Here is an 18,070-nt window from a genome sequence, read left to right on the forward strand (position 1 = left end):
AAGTATATGCAACGATGAAAACATAAGTATATGCAATTTCTGTCAAATATAGGCGTCGAGTGGCACAGTCGTCGAGCGATCTTTACACCGTTTGCTTCGAAGAAACAAAGAAAATAAAACGTCGTTAATCGATTAATGTTAAAGTAACAAAGTGAAGTGAATCTAACGATCGCGAATGAATTTTGCGATCGTAATGCATCGTTCGATATTCGTTTGTTTGGTATTTTTATCGCTGCTCGCGATAGCTAGATCGAAAACGATTAATCCTGGAAATGACGAGGACACGGAAACTATTATCACCGGTACAAGGTAATTTAAAAACATTTTCAAGTAACGAATATATTAATCGAATTACTGTTACAAAATAGATTCCCATTCGGTACATCGAAACATTTTTTCCATTTTTCTAACGAGATTCCCCTCGAACGATTTTTGGATTACGGTACTAGGCCACACACTCGAAATGTATGTTAGTTGTCCGATGGTGAAGTTGATGCAACTCAACTTGAACGTCAACGACACTTACGTGACGCGACGCGACGTTTCAATTACATTTCGCTGATTGTATAACTGACGATGAACCGATTTCCCGTTACAGACTATTCACGATACTTCCGGATCTGTCGTCAGCTCGCGACGAATCAAATGCGAAACTCGACTCTAAAAAAAGTTTATCGGTTCCGATGCCAATGACCGAAGAGAAGAAAAGACACGGAAACGAAGAGGCGCAGGACCCTGTTGGGATGAGTCAAAAAACGAAACGATGCAAAACCTCGATTCTCGAAGAAAGGGTCTCCGCGCCGATGGAAAAAGTAAACCAGGACCTTTTAAAATCTAGAAATACCCGAAATTCTTACAACGTTCGTCAAAATGACGACTCTTCCGTCGAGCCAAGTTCCCGATTGCGGCTGGTTTCGTTAAAAAATCCTAACACAGCGATGGAACGCGATCCGTTGCAACGGTCGAAAGTAGAAGAATACGCGGCCGATCGTAACGTTGCCATTTTAAAAGCGATTCGTGAGAAACTGAAACTAAAAGCCCGTGACGACACCGTTGCCGTTGGCGCCATCCGTAGGAACTCGGTGCAAAAGAGCGGCGTAATCGACGACGATAAATACGTTTGTTACTGTAAGGTGAAAAATAATAATCCATCCTCTAGAAAAGAAACGCTACGAGAACACGGTATGTTACCAAGGAAAAGTAAAGCAGAAAAGAAAGAGGATAACAAGATTGTGCTTTTAAACGAAAACAGACAACGACAAAAACAAATCTACGGAAACGGTCCCAATGAAGCATATTTAGCAGAAAGTTTACTTGCATCGCGCGATGATCGTCGATATTTAGCCAATGTTCCGTCTAAAAAACCGAGCCCGATGGGACAACGAGAAGGAATCGAGGGAATACCGTATCTGCCGTACGTTTATCGCATAGATCCCGAATACGCGATCCTTTCAGATACGATTCGCACAGAGAACCCGCTGACAATTAATATTCCATTTAAAGCGGTCGCTGGCAGACCCGATTCGAATGTTGGCCAACGCGCGCCATTCGGTCGAGGTCGCGATTTTCATTTTAACCAGAACAAACAAATTATTGGCCAACGTCCGTGTACTTCCAATGTTGCCGAAACACTGTTAAAAGCTTCGCGAAACACAACTCCCGCGACATCGATAACATCGAAAATATCCACAGAAAATATTTCGAAAGACAACGATCGTCGCGATTATTCGATCGAAATGGTTGAGAAAAGCGTCGAGAAAGAGGAATTTGCAAACGAATACGAAACAAGTACCGGGCTAGACGATACAGATTACTCTGACGTTAAACAAGTGACGCGTACATATTTCGAGCCTAAAAGTGGAAAACATAATATAGGTAACTACGAGTCCAACGGTTACTCCTCTTCGACGGAAACAAACGCGTTCGTTTTCCAAGGTTTTACGCTGCCGGTCAATGATACGACGAACAAGCAATTATTCGCGCAAGATTCAGCGAGTCTCTTGCTGAAACAAAATCGCGAGAGAGAACGAATCGACGGCAACGATACTAACGAGACCACGATATCGATGAATACCAGCAACGAAACAACAACCAGACACAAAGACGACTCGGGCTTCGTAGAGTCGAGGGTGAAATCGTTGGCCAGTGAGAACGGTGACAAGATAAAAAATCAAACGTTGCCTTTCGGCAACGATACGCTTCTTCGGAAGTCGATTAAAGCGGTAATTAATAAGTTTGCGAACAACGACTACTACTACTCGTCTGAAACGAGCGAAAACATGGATCGGGAAACGGTAGATTCGACAGGCAATGACTTACTCGAAGAAATTGTCAAGATACCGAACTTGAAAGGCATCCTGTCCATGCCACCGATCGAACACACGATCCTCGACAAGGTGAAAAATCTTTTAGCGAAACTGACCGGCGTCGCTAGATCGAATTTCGACGATGACTGGACCACCAACGTAATCAAGAGTAATTTGCGGAACACGATGGCAGCCGCAGCCGTCTCTGATGCAGAACTTCCACCGATGACCGTTAAAGAACGTCAATTCAAGAACGGGAAATGGATTACGAGTCTGGTCACGTTGGAGCCCACGTCGAACGAGGAACCACCAACTGCGACCGATTTCGCTAAACTACAAGCCACCGTTAAAAGTCTTGTTCGCGATCCAGCCATCGACTTGCGAGCAGCCAAGCAACCCGCTGTTCGGAACATGATTGTCCAAAGCGTTCAGACTATCCTTCAGCCGAAAAATTCGACGAACGACCAACTGTTGAACGAGTCCGTCATCCGGGCCACCTTGGACGATCAACTGACCCTGATGGAAATCGAACACGCGGAGATTACGACAACGGAAACCGCGCAACAGCCCGAATCGATCGATCCATCGAATATCGATAACTTTCACAAGATATTCACCAACTTGAACATTTACGAGTCAACTTCTACCACGTCTGTCTTAACAAACACGGAGGAAACTGTCGAACAAGAATTGTCCGATACATCAAACATTACCGACACGATGCAGATGAAACACGTCGATGCCGATGCCGATGCCGATGCCGATGCCGATGCCGATGCCGATGCCGATGCCGACGCCGACGCCGACGCCGACGCTGACGTGTCCAAGTTTAACGGGGAAGATACCCCGGCTACGCGAGTTACGAGTTCCTATCCGAAAAACGTTTGCTTCGAAGATTCCGAAGAGAAGAAACTTGGCCTCGTTACGCCTTCGAATTACAATTTGGTGGGAGCGACAAGAATACTCAAACCCTCGAAATTTGAACAGAACGAAAGAGAACAAAGTGTCGAAAGCCACGAAGCGGTTTCGAAGCCAACGATGTTCAACATTGTACCTGCTAGATCGAGAAATCAAGATGAATCTTTGAGGGTGTTTTCTACGGAAAGTAACGATGCTGCGAGCCCAGACGAATACGATAGTACAGAAGGGATACCGGGAATGGAAATAAATTTCAGCTCGAGTACACAAGTTTACCCGGATTACGGTTCTCCTGAACACGATTACGCCTATTTGGGAAAAATGACCGTAAAGAAGAATAATTTCACGGACGACGCCGACGTGCCGAGTCTTCGCAACTCGGATTTGTATTACGTCGGTGATGGTGTAAAACTACCATTGGAGATAAGAAAACTGAACGATGGTTCGTACGCCTTGTCAATCTCTAGGAAAGTGTGCGAACATCTATTAAACAAAGAGTGTCCCTGTTGCGTACCCCTAGAGGGTAACGTTGTTCGCGCTGTAAGAAACAATCCAGACACAAACAATACCACCGCGGACAAACTAATCGAAACGATTGCAAAGAGAAAGACCAAGAGGAACATTTCGAAACGTGAATCGACCAAAGCTAGTTTTTCCAACGAACAAAGAGGACGCGATTCGGTTGTCGACAGTATACATATTCTCTCGATGCCCGTCGAGACTTTTGCAAAAAAATACAATCTTTCCCTGAGCTTGGAAAAAGTCCAAGCTCCGTGGACTCTTGACGCAAAAGAGAAAATCACCAACGATCGAAACGACCAAGATAACGCTGACAAGGATCTCATTCGGGATTTGTTATCCGTTCATGCGGTTTCCGGAAACTACAAATCACAGGAAACACCTGTGATTACGCAACAGAAGGAAAATGCTAACTCGTACAAAAACGTCGATGCAGCCAATTATGAGTACCAACGACAGAAACAGATCAAGTTTGATAAATTCCGTTATCAGCGTAACATCGACGAGACCGTAAATCAACGAGTCGAAATAGTGACGAACGTGTTAAACTGGTTAAGAGACATGATCTTAACCACCACTTCTGACCTCTGAACAATTCTTTTGCAGTATCGAATATTTATTATTTACTAATATTGTATAATAAATCGTAACTATCTTCCGACTAATCAGTTTGCCAAGTTCAACGAGAAATTGACGAATCATCGCTTCAATTGAACCCGTTCATTTCCCTTCCCTTCGATCCTAGTCGCCTACTTTTCCTTTCTTTATTCAATTTACATTTTATAAAATACGTCGCAAGGTTCACAAGGGTAAATAAGACTACGTTCGGTATTCGATAAGGTAAAGTACCTTAACGACACGAATTACTGTTTATCTATTAATACAGTTCAACGGTAACAAAATATATAAAGCAATTCAAGTGAAATGTGCCCTTTAAACATTTGTCTATTATTATAAACTACGGCAGTATATACCATGATATAAATAAATGAAATAAATAAATGTTGAAATTGTATAGATCGGATCGATCGCCATCTAGCGGTGAATAAATCGAACTAAAATTCCGACCTCCGATCAGCGCACCACCGGGAAAACGCTCAAGCTTGTCCTCGAATAATTCCTTTTTTCACCGTTAGATGGCGCCATTTACCTTGTGTTTACCGGCACCTGTCGGTACATTACCATAACGTCGATAAACCATGTAGGGATTCTACATAAAAGAATAACGAACACGAACATAAAACCGAACTTTATCAACGAAATAATTTATTTCAACAAGAACAATTAAATAAGATTAACAATTTGAATATAAGGAGCTTTAAGGAGAAAATTACTTTTCTTTTATACATATACAGCAGACGTAAAATAACTAATTAAATGACACCTAGAAATTGAAGACAGATTAAAACAAATTTGTCTAGAAACTCGATGTACCATTTACTCGAATCAATAAAACTATTTCAAATGGCACTTCTCTTTGTTTAAAATTACTTGAAAATTTCCAGATAACTACCCCAACGTCTTATCATTGCATCGAATATTTTTATCCTCAAAGTGTTCAGATTGTTATCAGATTGTTATCTTGGTTGTTCTTTATCGCCCGTATGAGTCACGTGTAATAATGACGTAATACCGATAGTTGCCATTACCACGGACGGAAGGTTTACGAATCGAGCGAGATAGTTTGGCAAAGTTTGGTTATGTTTGGTTGGTGCGAAGGACGAATGCACACTTCGTATACTCTTTTTGACGTTTCTGTCAACATTGGAAAAAAATGGGCTTGTTTGGAAAATCCCAGGAAAAGAATCCAAAAGAAATGGTTGGAAAGTCGCGATCAACTCTATCGAATGATCTCAATGTTTATACAGAATTTTATTTCAGGTTCAAGAATGGACACATAAATTAAGGAAAGAAGGTTTTCAACTCGATAGACAGGTTAGAGGTAAGTCGCTTAAAAATAATACATTGTATACATTCTAAAATCGATGATACTACTTATACGCAGCAATTCAGCGAGAAGAAGAAAAAGTGAAACGTTCTTTGAAGGAAGCAGCAAAGAAAGGTGACAAGGATGTCTGTAAAATTCTCGCAAAAGAGATAATACGTGCACGCAAAGCTTGTAACAAAATTTATACATCGAAAGCTCATATGAATTCTGTATCCTTACAAATGAAAAATCAACTGGCAACGATCAGAGTCGCAGGTTCGGTTTCGAAATCTACAGAAGTGATGCAAGCGATGCAGTCGTTGGTCAGAGTACCCGAAGTAGCTGCCACGATGAGAGAATTGTCAAAAGAAATGATGAAGGCTGGTATCATCGAAGAAATGTTAGACGAAACGATGGATTCTATCGAAGATTCGGAGGAAGTGGAAGACGAAGCGGATGAAGAAATAGATAAAGTAACCTTTACTTTGATGCGCGAAATCAAAGATATTCGTAGAATTCGACAAATGCCGAATGTGTTAAGGAATTAATCGATTTATGTTTCAGATCTTGTGGGAAGTCACCGCAGGTCAGTTAGGTACAGCACCCGCGGTTGTTACGGAAACTCCCGGTTCGGTAGTAGCGTCTACATCTGCCGACGAAGAACACGAAGAGACAAATGACAAGGAGCTTGAAGAAATGAAGATGAGACTACAAAGTCTCCGTAGTTAGCTGCGATATGTAAATAATTTATCGATACCAACTTTCAGTGTTAATATCAGCTTGATATATTTTAATAATATTTCTAGAAAATTTTCAAAACATGCTACACATTAAATAACCAAAAACAGCAGAGAAACATTCATTTTCTCTGCAGTTTTTCTATCCAGTTTTGGTAATCTATACGTAATCCGTAGGATACCGTTATATGTTTACTATCGACAAAGTCATAATTACAGAGAAGCTGGCTTCTTGATTATACTACATTGAAATATGTACTGCTTAATGTAATAATGATTGCAAAATCTTGTATTAATATGTATTATATGTAAACGATGATTCTGATTATCGACTCGATGGCTTTTCTATTTACACCTTTCGATTAAATTCAATTTATAAAAACGTATAAAAACTCGTGTTACGGTGCGGTAAACAGAGTACATAGGTTTATGCAGACAAGTTACTGCTTGTATGTATAAATCTATATTATTATTGACGAAGCAACTCGGTTCAGATGTTTGCTACTTTGGTATGTTTGACCAAATCACAACAAAATTATTACATATGTATATCGCATGAATAATTATGTAGAACATCCGCTTGGCATTTTGTGCAACTATACAGAATATCATGATTTTATTAATAAATTTACATTTTATAGCTTATTGTTAGATACGTAGCATAATTTTCTATCAAAAATGAATACAGCTAAGCAGAAATTAAACTACGGTATTAATTTACGGTAGATCCGATTGCTTCTGCAAAAGTTTCATAGACAAAGAATCGTTTAAATGTAGATAAAGATATTTCAAAACCGATACTTTGCTATCCTCGTGTACAATTAAACATTAACAACTACAATGTAAACAAAATCTAAGTATCTCCATTGCCGGATATGTCATTCAAGTCAATGAAATTGTCTCAGAATTTATGGTAAATAATTGTAATTCTTTTTGTTTAAATTTCATGCATATTAACTGAATAAATATTGGACATTGTGCGTTAAACGAAAATATATTTCATTGACAAAAGACAGATATTTGAACAAATTATTCTTATCTTATATCTCCGTAATTTTCCCATAAATATTCATTGTACGATAAATCTTTTTATAAATTTCCAAATGATTTTTCGTTGATTTTCAAAATAAACCGTCATTTTTTATCAATCTCGACAATTCTGCGCTTCTTACATTTAAACATGTACCTTTCGACAATTATGTAAAACAAATAACAAAATTTATCAAAGAATTTACTACAAATATCATTTGTACTCTACAAAACCTTTTCTTATTTTAACCTATTATTATCATACCTATCACCATTCTTTTATAAATATATGTATACCGCTTACTACACAGATATTGTACATCTACTTTTAGCCTTTCTCAGATTAAATGATACTTTAAAGTTGAATAAATTAATTAGGAATTGTATTAATTATACGTCTCAGAAGTCTTGTGTAAAAATATTGTGTTCTTTGGGATAAATGTACCTACAACGTTTCTATAGAGAAACTAATAAATTCTCAGACACATACGATAAACGAAAAGATTCGTTATAACAAATTTATACAGTAGACGAAAGCGTGATATTTATGTAGCATACAGAGACATTAAAAACCTATTTTTAGCATGTAAAAACATAAATTTAGAAAAAGTTGACATACAATACGTGTACCGTAAGGTTTCGAAATAATACAAATAATATATCTTACATGCTAGTATTTAAAAAGTATGTACCTGTTTGTTTTTAATATACATTCAGTTACAAATATACATATCCATTTAAAATATTTATATTCAACTATATATGTATACATCTTTACAAATACTATAATTTATTTATATCTCAACAAATTTACAAGCGATCAATTACCATATTTACTATCGAAAGTTTCATCCGTGATCTAGTTTTTCTAGGCAGTCTATGCATATGGGGTGCAAGTTTCCGCAAAAAATATCTAACTTCGCTTGTAATAGGGAAAATTGTTCTGCGCATTCTTCTTGAAGCTTTTTTACGTCGCACAAGTTTTTGTTGTTTCAAAGTCAAACATTCTTCCACTTCTTCGTCTGATGCTTCCAATGAATGCGGCAAAATAACTTTGCACGCTTCTAATCCTTTTGAATTCATTTTATGTTCCGTTTCTTCAGGAGAAATTGATAGAAATTCAACTAAATTTTTATCTGTATCTTCCTTGGATTGTTTCCTCACAGGTAGCGTAATCAATGCTTGACCATTTTTCATGTGCAGTTGTTTTTTATCGATGTCGCTGGACGTAGTAGGAATATGGGTGATTTTTGTTCTAGTTTGCTTTTTGTTAGCATTCAGCAGATTTTGTTGCTCTTGTTCTGGAAGATTTATCTTAATCAATAAACCTGGAGGAATGCTGGCTAAACTATGTACCGGTATAGGATCGCCCAAATTTGATATGTCAGCAGTAAATGGTAAAATCACTTTCTTTACGTTAGGTTGGATATTATTTGTAATACTTGATTTAATATTGTTTCCTACTGTTATAGGTTGAAGTTGATCCATGAATTGAACTTTCCAATTAGAATTAGGAGGAAGGGGTAATTTTCTCATCACACGATTTTCAATGTTATTAGAATCAGGCCTTGGAATGTTAATGAGTGTCGGCCTTTTAGACTTGCCACGTTTTTTTGCAAGAGGTGTAGGCTTATTATCTATCTTTGGTTTTTTGCTAGATACTAAAGGTCTTGGAAAATTTTGTTTTTTAATTCCCTTAGCCGTATCATTACAATTAGATTCCTCTATAATATCCTGTTCATCTTCGATTTGTTCTACAGGATTGATTGGGTTTACATGCGATACATCTTTTATAGTCGGAACTGCATCGCAAGGCCCTACTTTATGGAAATTCTGGCCTGTCTGAAAATGTTTGGAACAGAGAACTAATTTTCGTATTTGATTCGGAGACATTTTCAACAGATCCTCTCTTCCCAAAAACTGACACCATCTTAAACACCTTCCAATTTCATAAGCAGGGAAAGGGTGGAACTTGTATCTTTCCAATTTGTTCATAGGATCAGATCTTGATCTACCGCATGCGGCGCATGCTTGACTTTCTAAAACAGCAGGTGGTAAAGGATCTAATATTTTCTCTGCGGAACTATACGACTTTGGCTCGGATGTAACTTCCATGTTATACTGTTCAGATCCGTCTAATTGATCAGGATTGCGAATGTTGGGTACAGCATTGTCTACCAATCTGTTTTTATAACCAGGCAAAAATTGGGAACGGTCAAAGTGTTTTGAACAAATGTAACAAAACAAAATTTCTTTTCTCGTTAGTCTATAATACGAATCTACACCAACGAAATCGAGCCATTTAAGACATCGAAACTCTTCCCCAGGAAAATGGTGAAAAGTTGTACCGTCGTAATTTAAATCTGGTGGATCTCGTCGAGAACGACCACACAGTACACAGGTTATGTTGTACAAACTTTGTTTAGGATCGTAAATGGAAGGTACTGCTGTACCGTTCAATCTGTCGAAATATTCATTTAGAAAATCCTTTTGCTCAAAATGCTTCGAACAAACCATTCTTTGAAGTAATTGTTTTTTTGTAAGTTTGTACAAATCTTCGCGACAGCAGAATTCCAGCCACTTTCTGCATCTAGTTTCGTCATTAACGGGAAGCCCAAAAAACATGTACTCTTCCTCTCTATTGTTTGGATTCATACGCGAACGACCGCATACGGCACACGGGTGTGGCATTTTTCTGATTATTTTGTATTTCTGTGCTTTCGTCAAATCAACAATCTCATCGTGTCACAAGTCACAACTCACAGCACAGCTTGACAAAGGAGATTAATTAAAAATCAGAAATTCCGTTACGTCTTCACTACCCTGGCTGACAGCAAAATTTTCAAAAATATTCAAATTTAAATTATCTTCTCATTATGATTTTGTTCACGATATGATTTTATAGTGGTCGTGCAATACAGTTCAAAGATAAAGTACGATGAACCCCGTCATCCTTTTTTCATTTTCCCATATATCACAAATATTTAACGTATTTATGAAATATGTACACAACCGCTAAGGAAAGTGAAGAAATGAAAATTTACTTGAAACACTTTTCCTTTGAAACTGTGCGTTTGAAAAGTCACTTTCTTCACGCTTTACTGCACTTGTTGCGCTTTCCTTCAATTTCGTAAGAGGTTATGTTGCTTGTTATAGCGTCTGTATCGAACCTTTTGTAAAGTAAAAAACAGGAAACAGGTCCCCAACTTACAGTAGCGCTCTAGCTGCTAGTTGCTGCTAGTGGCTGCTAACAGTGGTTAGCAGTAGCACTGTACCAGTAACACTTGAATTTTATGATTGTATTAGTATAAACGTATATATATGTATAATACGTACGCATCACTAATCCGAGCTAACCTAACTAGTAAAACTAAACATTGTATCATTCCAGGGGACGGAAATAGGAAGACTCCTATTGTCAAAGTATTCCATTCATAATAGAAAAACTATACAAAATGGCAGAAAATTCTAACAATCCGTATGATATTAACGGACAGCATTTCAATCCCGATATGTATTTCCAGAAATTATTAAAAGTATATTTATTATTGTGCTCGAATTATTTTTTGTATATCAATTTGACAACCAACAAAACATTACTTTTGCTTTTATAGGAATGTACATTGAAACAAATTATGGATCACGAAGCTGAAATTATAAAAAATACCCAAACATTACACTCTGATATGCAAACATTAGTATATGAAAATTATAACAAGTTTATATCTGCAACCGATACTATTAGAAAGGTAAATAATACAAGTACTTTATGGCAAACTTGTTAATTTGTTTAATCGCTTAAATTATCTCCTGTTTAATGCGTAGATGAAAACTGATTTCAAAGAAATGGAAGATAGTATGGATTTATTGGCAAAAAATATGGATAGCATAACTACCTTTTCAGAACAAATTTCATCGACATTGCAAGGGACTAGACAACAAATTGCTAAACTATCTTCGGTTCACGCTCTGTTGAAAAAATTGCAATTCCTCTTCAAGCTGCCTGGTAATCTGAAAGATAGAATGAATGAAGAAAATTACGCGCAGGTTTATAACTAGTCCCATGTCATTTGTAACATACAGTTACAAATATAAAAGATATTTTTAATGTTTTTTCAGGCAGTACAAGATTATATTCACGCGCAACGCGTCTTAAATCAATACGGGAATATGCCTTCGTTCCAAGGAATACAAAAAGATTGCGAAGATATATTACACGAACTTAAATCGAGGCTGAGAATGCAGTTTCATAAAAGAGATTCATCGACTAAGTCTTTAGCTGAAAACGTAGATCTCCTACTACAATTAAAAGAACCGGCCGATTCTTTGTGCGCTGAATTTTTAACGCACGCAGATGGACGACTAACAGAACAGTTAGATATTTTGAAGGACATGTGCGAAAATGATATTATAGAATTTGTTGACACGGCTAGTTCTGGATTTCTTAGCGACTTGTGTCTAATTGTTGCATCTTACAATGATCTGTTTGTAAACAGACCACCTTTGGAAGACAACGAGTTTACCGATGATTTTGATACAAAAGCTCTTGCACGTTTAAGTAATTTTATCATGAAAAACATGAAAAAGTACTTTGACCTGATTGGGAAGAGAGTGGAAAATATAGCCGATACAGCAGTTTTAGTGAGAGCCTTGGATAAGTTTCATAGAAGATTACAAGCTATAAATATGTTGTGTGACGAAACAGACTTTACAAGGTAGGAAAAATAACATTTTTCATATAAAACTTGATAAAAAAACGAAAAAATTAATGATACATCAAAATATATCATCTTATTTATCAGAATAGGTACAGAGATTATTATCAGTGCAGGTAGAAAACAATGTCGTAATCATTTAGATAGTTTGAAACAACACTTGAGCGAATCGCTTGTTAAAGTAAGGCAAATATTGGCAGCAAAAGTGTCTCAAGAAGGAGACGGTAGCTTGGCAGAACTTGAGGCATTGCTCGTCATGCCTACCATTGAGAAAGTTAAAGGAGTTTTACAAGATTTATTGGTTTGTTTTTTTATTCTAAATAATATTATCATCGTACGATACGAACACGATCGAAAGAGAAATATGATTTCAGGTCTTTCTACAACCAGATCTGTCGTTTAATTTAAAGACGCAATTTCTCCAAAACTTTAGCGTGGACGAAGTTAGAGAAGGACTGATTGTTGGATTTTTACATCATTTAATGGCAACCGCAAGCGGATTCTGTACTGGATCCGATGTTCCAAAATTTCCGCCTACTCTTTTACTTCTATTAAGTAAAATGTGTATCGAATATAAAGAGAATAATATAAAATATTTGGTAGGTCGCGATGGATACATTGAAAGCGAGAGAGATGACATATTGTTAAGAAATGATATCATCTATTTGAATTATAGCTTACAACAACCGACGATTTATTCAATATCGAACAATATACGACGTCTGATAACGCGATTACAATGGATTCGGAGATATGCGAGAATTTTCAGGAAGCTGCACAGAATTTATTAAATCACTACGTTCGCATTCAAGGTTTAGCGGTGTCACAAATGTTACGAAAATCCGTCGAGACCAGAGATTGGCTCCACACAATTGAGCCGAGAACAGTTAGAGCTGTAATGAAAAGAGTTGTGGAAGATGTAACGGTGATCGATACTCAAGTGGCCGCTTTGTACGACGATTCCGACGGTCAAATCGATAGAAGTAGCGATAGTAGTAGGAAAACTCACAGGTAAAAAGTTCAATGTGTAATAAAGAACATTAACAACATCTCTATCGAGATGATCCGTCTATTTTTCAGCGTGAGCGTATCGAGGCATCACTATAGGTCTAGTTGGTCGTCGTATACGCCCAGTCACATAGATTCCTCCTTGGTGACGAATATTCATAAATTATTCTCAGAGCGCATCGAAATATTTTCATCGGTACAATTTAATAAAGCCTCCATCCTCACGGGAATCATCAAAATAAGTTTAAAGGTAAAATACTTTTAGCAGACAGCGTACCGTAATAGAGACAGGTGCTGTCGAGCAGTTACAATGATAAAATAGCACAGCCATTATCCACTTTGCATCGCGAGGATACCGTGTTCTCTTATGTTGCATATGCTGCATACTACGCAACGCGCTTCGTGCGCTATCATCAACGTTACCAAGAATCAATGTTTCATCCGAAACTTGCGATAACGATTCCCTTTGTATTCATAGACTTTCCTGGAATGCGTAAGATTACGAACATTCAGTAAATACGGACTGCAGCAAATTCAAGTAGATACTCATTATTTACAGCTATATTTGTGGAGATTCGTCTCCGATGAAAAGTAAGTAAACGATATAATTGTTCGCACAACCATACAATAACCAATTATTTTTATATGAAATTAATTTTTATTCGAATTTTGTTCGAAGCGTCGTTCACTTTTTGCTGGACGAAATACTTGGAAGCGCTGTTCATAGGTGTTTAGAACCAGTTTTAATGGAACCAAGTGTCGTCGACATTATATGCGAAAGAGGATAAACTTGTGATTGACTTAAATCATACTATTATCGTTAGCCGTATAGAATACCTACCGTGTATATTATTGTATATAATTCGTATGCGGATGTTTTAACTATCGATAGTGTACATTCCATGAATAAAGTTTACGGTAAGAGCTAAGAAAAAATCGTAGCGTTAAAGTACTACAACTTAAATAATACGATGTACGGCTTACATTTTTGTCTTCCTTTCTCCATCGATTCGATGGATCGATCATTCGTCTCCTTTTCTTTGCCCTCCCCACCTATACGAGATAAAATAAACTCATCAAAGTCTTAGCATGCTATAAGAAGCAGGGTCAAATGATTCTAATAAGTCTTAATTCTCTACTACATTCTGCGCTTTTGAAGTTTATTACCGAATAAATTGAATCGATCGTTTCTTTTCTGTTTACATCGGCACATGGTTTTCTACACTTTGACGAATGAAAATGCTCTAAAAATACTCTACATACATGCATACATCAAATAGAGAGAGAGAGAGAGAGAGAGAGAGAAAAGAGGAATTAAAGTTGAGAGTTGTCGAAAATAAAAATCGAATACTGTTATCGTAACGTAGTTACGAGTAGGTAATCGTCGACGATTCCCGTCTATCCAACGCACAAAAGTGCAAAGAATAAATGGGACAAGAGCTTGTAACGTGTATGGGGTTCTGCCGTACCCCCTTGGCAGTGGCTCGAGTTAATTCGAACTTCCTCTCGTTGGATGAGATTCATTCTCCGAGTATCCGGCGTAGGCCTACGCACAGCATTCTACCCAATTTAATAAACTCTTCTAAATTACTCGGGCCGGGGCCGAGCTGTTCCCTCGCTCAATCATGAATTTCCCTGGAAATCCACGGAAAATTCACTAAATTCACAAAATTTACACTCAGACCGCCTGTGAATTGAATCTTGTCTTGGACTCTTGTCGGCGTTTGATTTAAAAATTTACATTACATTTACAATTACACTTGGTCCTTCCGAATGTTGAACGATTTAGTAAAAAAAGATCGGTTCACGCGATCGTTTAATTGGTAAACGCTATCATGATATGCAAGTTGTGATCATCTATTTTAGGTATCTCTGAACAAAAACTCGAATATACGTGTATGTATATTCTTGATGTCCAGAAAAGCAATATCATCGCTAGAGGCATATGTGGCACACGTGATCTCAGAAAACACCTGTGCACGTGTGACTTTTGTACACTACGAAAAGCTGTACGTTCCAATGGCACGCTCATTCCAACTGAAACCGTTGCCGCACAGATATTGACGATCCTCGAAATAAATCGTACGGGCTCCGTACCAAAGATATTTCTTCGAAAAACGATCTACAAGGAAATATCATCGAGAAACGGTCGGGTGTTCTCCGAGAGTATCGAAACATTTTCGAACGACGAGTATCGAAGACGTGTTCCGTTCAACATATGCGAAGGTTCGAAATTGAAGAAAATCAACCCGTTCGTCTCAACAACAATCAAGTAACAAAGTAACGATTATTCGTTTCTACAAACTTTAAATTCAAATTTAAGAGAAAAATGCTAGAATGTCGAATATGGTATAATCATCATGTATCGTAATCGTTTTCGCAGGTATGTTTGTTTGCGTCTTTCTAACCGTGAATTTAACAAAGACCCAAGAAGAAAGTGTTACCAAATCGATTCACGTTTCTTTTACTTGCATAGACCTCACGGAAACGGAGGGTATCCTAATATAATAGATGCCTAAATTGACGACGACGCGCCATCGCGACGAAAGAAAAGATCACGGAACAGAACAGAGAGAATACATCGAAAGATAAAGATGCCAGTACACTGGCCTACTACCTACAGCCCTTTGGCGTAGATTGCGTTAAATCGATCAAATGGACCCGCATGAGAAAATGGACCATGGACGTATTCACGAGACAACGATGGCAACGTTTATCACGAAATGACCAAACTATTTCGATGCGCAGGCTACTCTAACGGTCGTGTATCGTGTATCGTGAATCGGTGGATCGGTGGATCGGTGAATCGGTGGATCGGTGGATCGTGGATCGTGGATCGTGGGCTGTACTGTGAAGCGCATTCGGTGGCATAGGGGAGCGCTGCGCTGCATGCACGCATTAATCAACGAGCTGTCCTTTTCCTCCATTAAACTCTGTAGCTGTACGACCAGCGTCATTCTTTGTCAATTTGCACGGCGGACCTCCTCGCGGGTCCTTCGACCAATTATTTCTTTGACGAACGACAATGTTTCCATCCTCGTTGTTTGGTAATCGTTGCCGCTGGTACATAGATATGTCAGTCCCTGACCATAAAAAAACGACCGAAAATGTTGAACGTCGGCGTCGGTGATTCACGCGACGACCAACCCACTACTTACAATTACTTTTCACTGATAAATCTATTTTAGATACTTTGTCTTGTGTGCTTCTTGTACGCAGCTTGCATACGCGATAATATTTACACTGGTATAATCGCAGAGGTCAAGGTATGTATGTACACGTACATCGATGTCTTATCGTAGGCCGTTCTCAAATTGTTCAATTATCAGGGCGCATATTTTAAAAACAGACTATCCCATCCTCCTTGACAAACCATTATACGATTACGATTACTTAATCAAATATAGTATTTAGTAACAAACGATTCGATATATTTGATCCAAGACGAGTTATCAATGTTCGGGACATGGGGCATATTACCTACCTTTCGACACTCTCTATGCCGACAATTTGTCCTATTAATTAATTTACGATTTACATATCTACATATACCGATATTATTCTATTCGAAAATGAAAATAACTATGTATCGCGTCCATTTTATCAGACAAAGCAAACGAAACTTGAGTTTAACGAAGATATTTTGGTTTGTGACCGTAACAATGGGCGGAAAAGACACACGCTCGTTGCTACGCTTGCAAATTAAACTATCTACATACATACACACATATACGACGACTTTTCTCTAAAGAACGATAAAAATGGCTCTGTTGTAGTATGGATTTCAAAGCTAAATCCGATAGAAAATTGACACAAGAAGAGATAAAGAGAACGCCTATGGAAAATTGGAACTTTAGTCTCACCGAGACCTACCTACATATATATTTCGGGTCAGATTTCGAATACCGCAGTCAGTAATGAATCGTTGAAGAGAAAAAAACTCGACAAAAGCAACCTCGCCACTTCAATTTACTAATCTGTCTGCTAAGTAGTGGTGCCGTAGGTGATGTTGTAAAAATTCACCTCGGCACGATTACTTTTCACGCAGAGATGGACCGTCTACGATGTCTTCCAGAGGTGAAGAAAATCTAAACGAATACCTTTTCGATATTTTCAGAGGAATATCAGGTAATCAATTTTCTATCGAGAGTCGCATAGCATTACTTTGCGAATGGTTAAAGCTACGTTTAAAGATGGTCTATGACGTCGTGCGTTAAGGGTTAAAATGGATTAAAAATGATTTCTAAGAGATAAATAGGAAAAAAATAGGGGACGAAAAAACAAATTTTCATCTGCAAAATATACATATACATACATAGGTATACATATTACACCGGAAGAAGAATCTTTCGACCAATCAACGTCATGGACCCATTAATCGGCCAGGACCGCGATTCTCAACTACATACATGCAAGTAAACAGATACTACATAGTCCTTCAATTTTCTGGAAATATTTTCGACTTTATTCTGTAACGTATATGTTTAGATTCTAGTTGAACGATGAAAAGTAACATTTTTCGACCGAACGGTTCGATAGTCTCGTAGATTGTTTCGCATTAAAAAAAAAAAACTAGTTTTAGTGCTTGCAGTTCGAAGAAAAGTGCACACGATATTATTTATTAAAACCATGACTGTTCGTATATCGTGATTTTGTTTCCAAGTAGATTTCTGCGTTAGATTTGCGTTTCCGTTTCGAATCAAGCTTCGCAGCATCCATCCAATCAAACATGCGTACATGCACAGATAGGTAGATAGGTAAACGTGTATACGTATAGACGGATAGATCGTCGGTAATTCGATCGGTAAGGGAAGGTTGAAAAGCACTGTCACAGAGAGAATTCTAGCGGATGGTTGTGTCGTCAGCCGCGCGATTCAAATCGTGCGCCAAGGCGAGGCAATAAGGACTTGG

The 18,070-nt window shown here is 37.9% G+C and overlaps 5 protein-coding genes and 1 long non-coding RNA gene across 7 annotated transcripts; 5 read left to right on the forward strand and 1 right to left on the reverse strand.

Moving 5' to 3' along the window:
- The first annotated feature begins 71 nt into the window (after positions 1-71).
- Positions 72-4,408, forward strand: LOC128896384 (uncharacterized). Of its 2 annotated transcripts, XM_054159748.1 has the most exons (3): positions 72-309; positions 599-3,053; positions 3,108-4,408. In XM_054159748.1, exons 1-3 carry the CDS (start codon positions 176-178, stop codon positions 4,332-4,334), a joined length of 3,816 nt encoding a protein of 1,271 aa, XP_054015723.1. In that variant the 5' UTR covers positions 72-175; the 3' UTR covers positions 4,335-4,408. The 2 variants fall into 2 exon arrangements, with proteins under 2 accessions (XP_054015723.1, XP_054015722.1); XM_054159747.1 differs by having other exon boundaries at positions 599-4,408.
- Positions 4,409-5,368: 960 nt separating this feature from the next.
- On the forward strand, positions 5,369-6,739 carry LOC128896409 (charged multivesicular body protein 3). Its single transcript, XM_054159795.1, has 4 exons — positions 5,369-5,562; positions 5,625-5,685; positions 5,749-6,143; positions 6,235-6,739. Exons 1-4 carry the CDS (start codon positions 5,518-5,520, stop codon positions 6,397-6,399), a joined length of 666 nt encoding a protein of 221 aa, XP_054015770.1. The 5' UTR covers positions 5,369-5,517; the 3' UTR covers positions 6,400-6,739.
- Positions 6,740-6,959: 220 nt separating this feature from the next.
- On the forward strand, positions 6,960-7,324 carry LOC128896417 (uncharacterized; the record flags this gene model as incomplete). Its single annotated transcript, XM_054159807.1, is given in 2 exon segments — positions 6,960-7,091; positions 7,130-7,324. Coding segments are annotated over 2 exon segments (327 nt in total), but the record flags the coding sequence as incomplete, so codon positions are not given.
- A 58-nt stretch (positions 7,325-7,382) lies between these two features.
- Positions 7,383-10,132, reverse strand: LOC128896395 (uncharacterized). The gene has a single exon (XM_054159771.1). The coding sequence runs from the start codon at positions 10,125-10,127 to the stop codon at positions 8,247-8,249; it is 1,881 nt and encodes a 626-aa protein (XP_054015746.1). The 5' UTR covers positions 10,128-10,132; the 3' UTR covers positions 7,383-8,246.
- A 486-nt stretch (positions 10,133-10,618) lies between these two features.
- Positions 10,619-14,084, forward strand: LOC128896388 (vacuolar protein sorting-associated protein 51 homolog). Its single transcript, XM_054159757.1, has 11 exons — positions 10,619-10,749; positions 10,828-10,972; positions 11,051-11,185; positions 11,262-11,483; positions 11,556-12,151; positions 12,239-12,452; positions 12,526-12,750; positions 12,828-13,162; positions 13,232-13,409; positions 13,638-13,750; positions 13,839-14,084. The coding sequence occupies exons 2-11, from the start codon at positions 10,892-10,894 to the stop codon at positions 13,945-13,947; spliced, it is 2,208 nt and encodes a 735-aa protein (XP_054015732.1). The 5' UTR covers positions 10,619-10,749; positions 10,828-10,891; the 3' UTR covers positions 13,948-14,084.
- A 759-nt stretch (positions 14,085-14,843) lies between these two features.
- LOC128896418 (uncharacterized) lies at positions 14,844-16,353 on the forward strand. The gene is made up of 2 exons (XR_008461982.1): positions 14,844-15,439; positions 15,543-16,353. It is a non-coding gene; the product is annotated as an uncharacterized LOC128896418 (long non-coding RNA).
- The last annotated feature ends 1,717 nt before the right edge of the window (positions 16,354-18,070 follow it).

This window comes from Hylaeus anthracinus, unplaced genomic scaffold, assembly GCF_026225885.1.
Source record: "Hylaeus anthracinus isolate JK02 unplaced genomic scaffold, UHH_iyHylAnth1.0_haploid 0, whole genome shotgun sequence".
Lineage (NCBI taxonomy): Eukaryota > Metazoa > Arthropoda > Insecta > Hymenoptera > Colletidae > Hylaeus > Hylaeus anthracinus.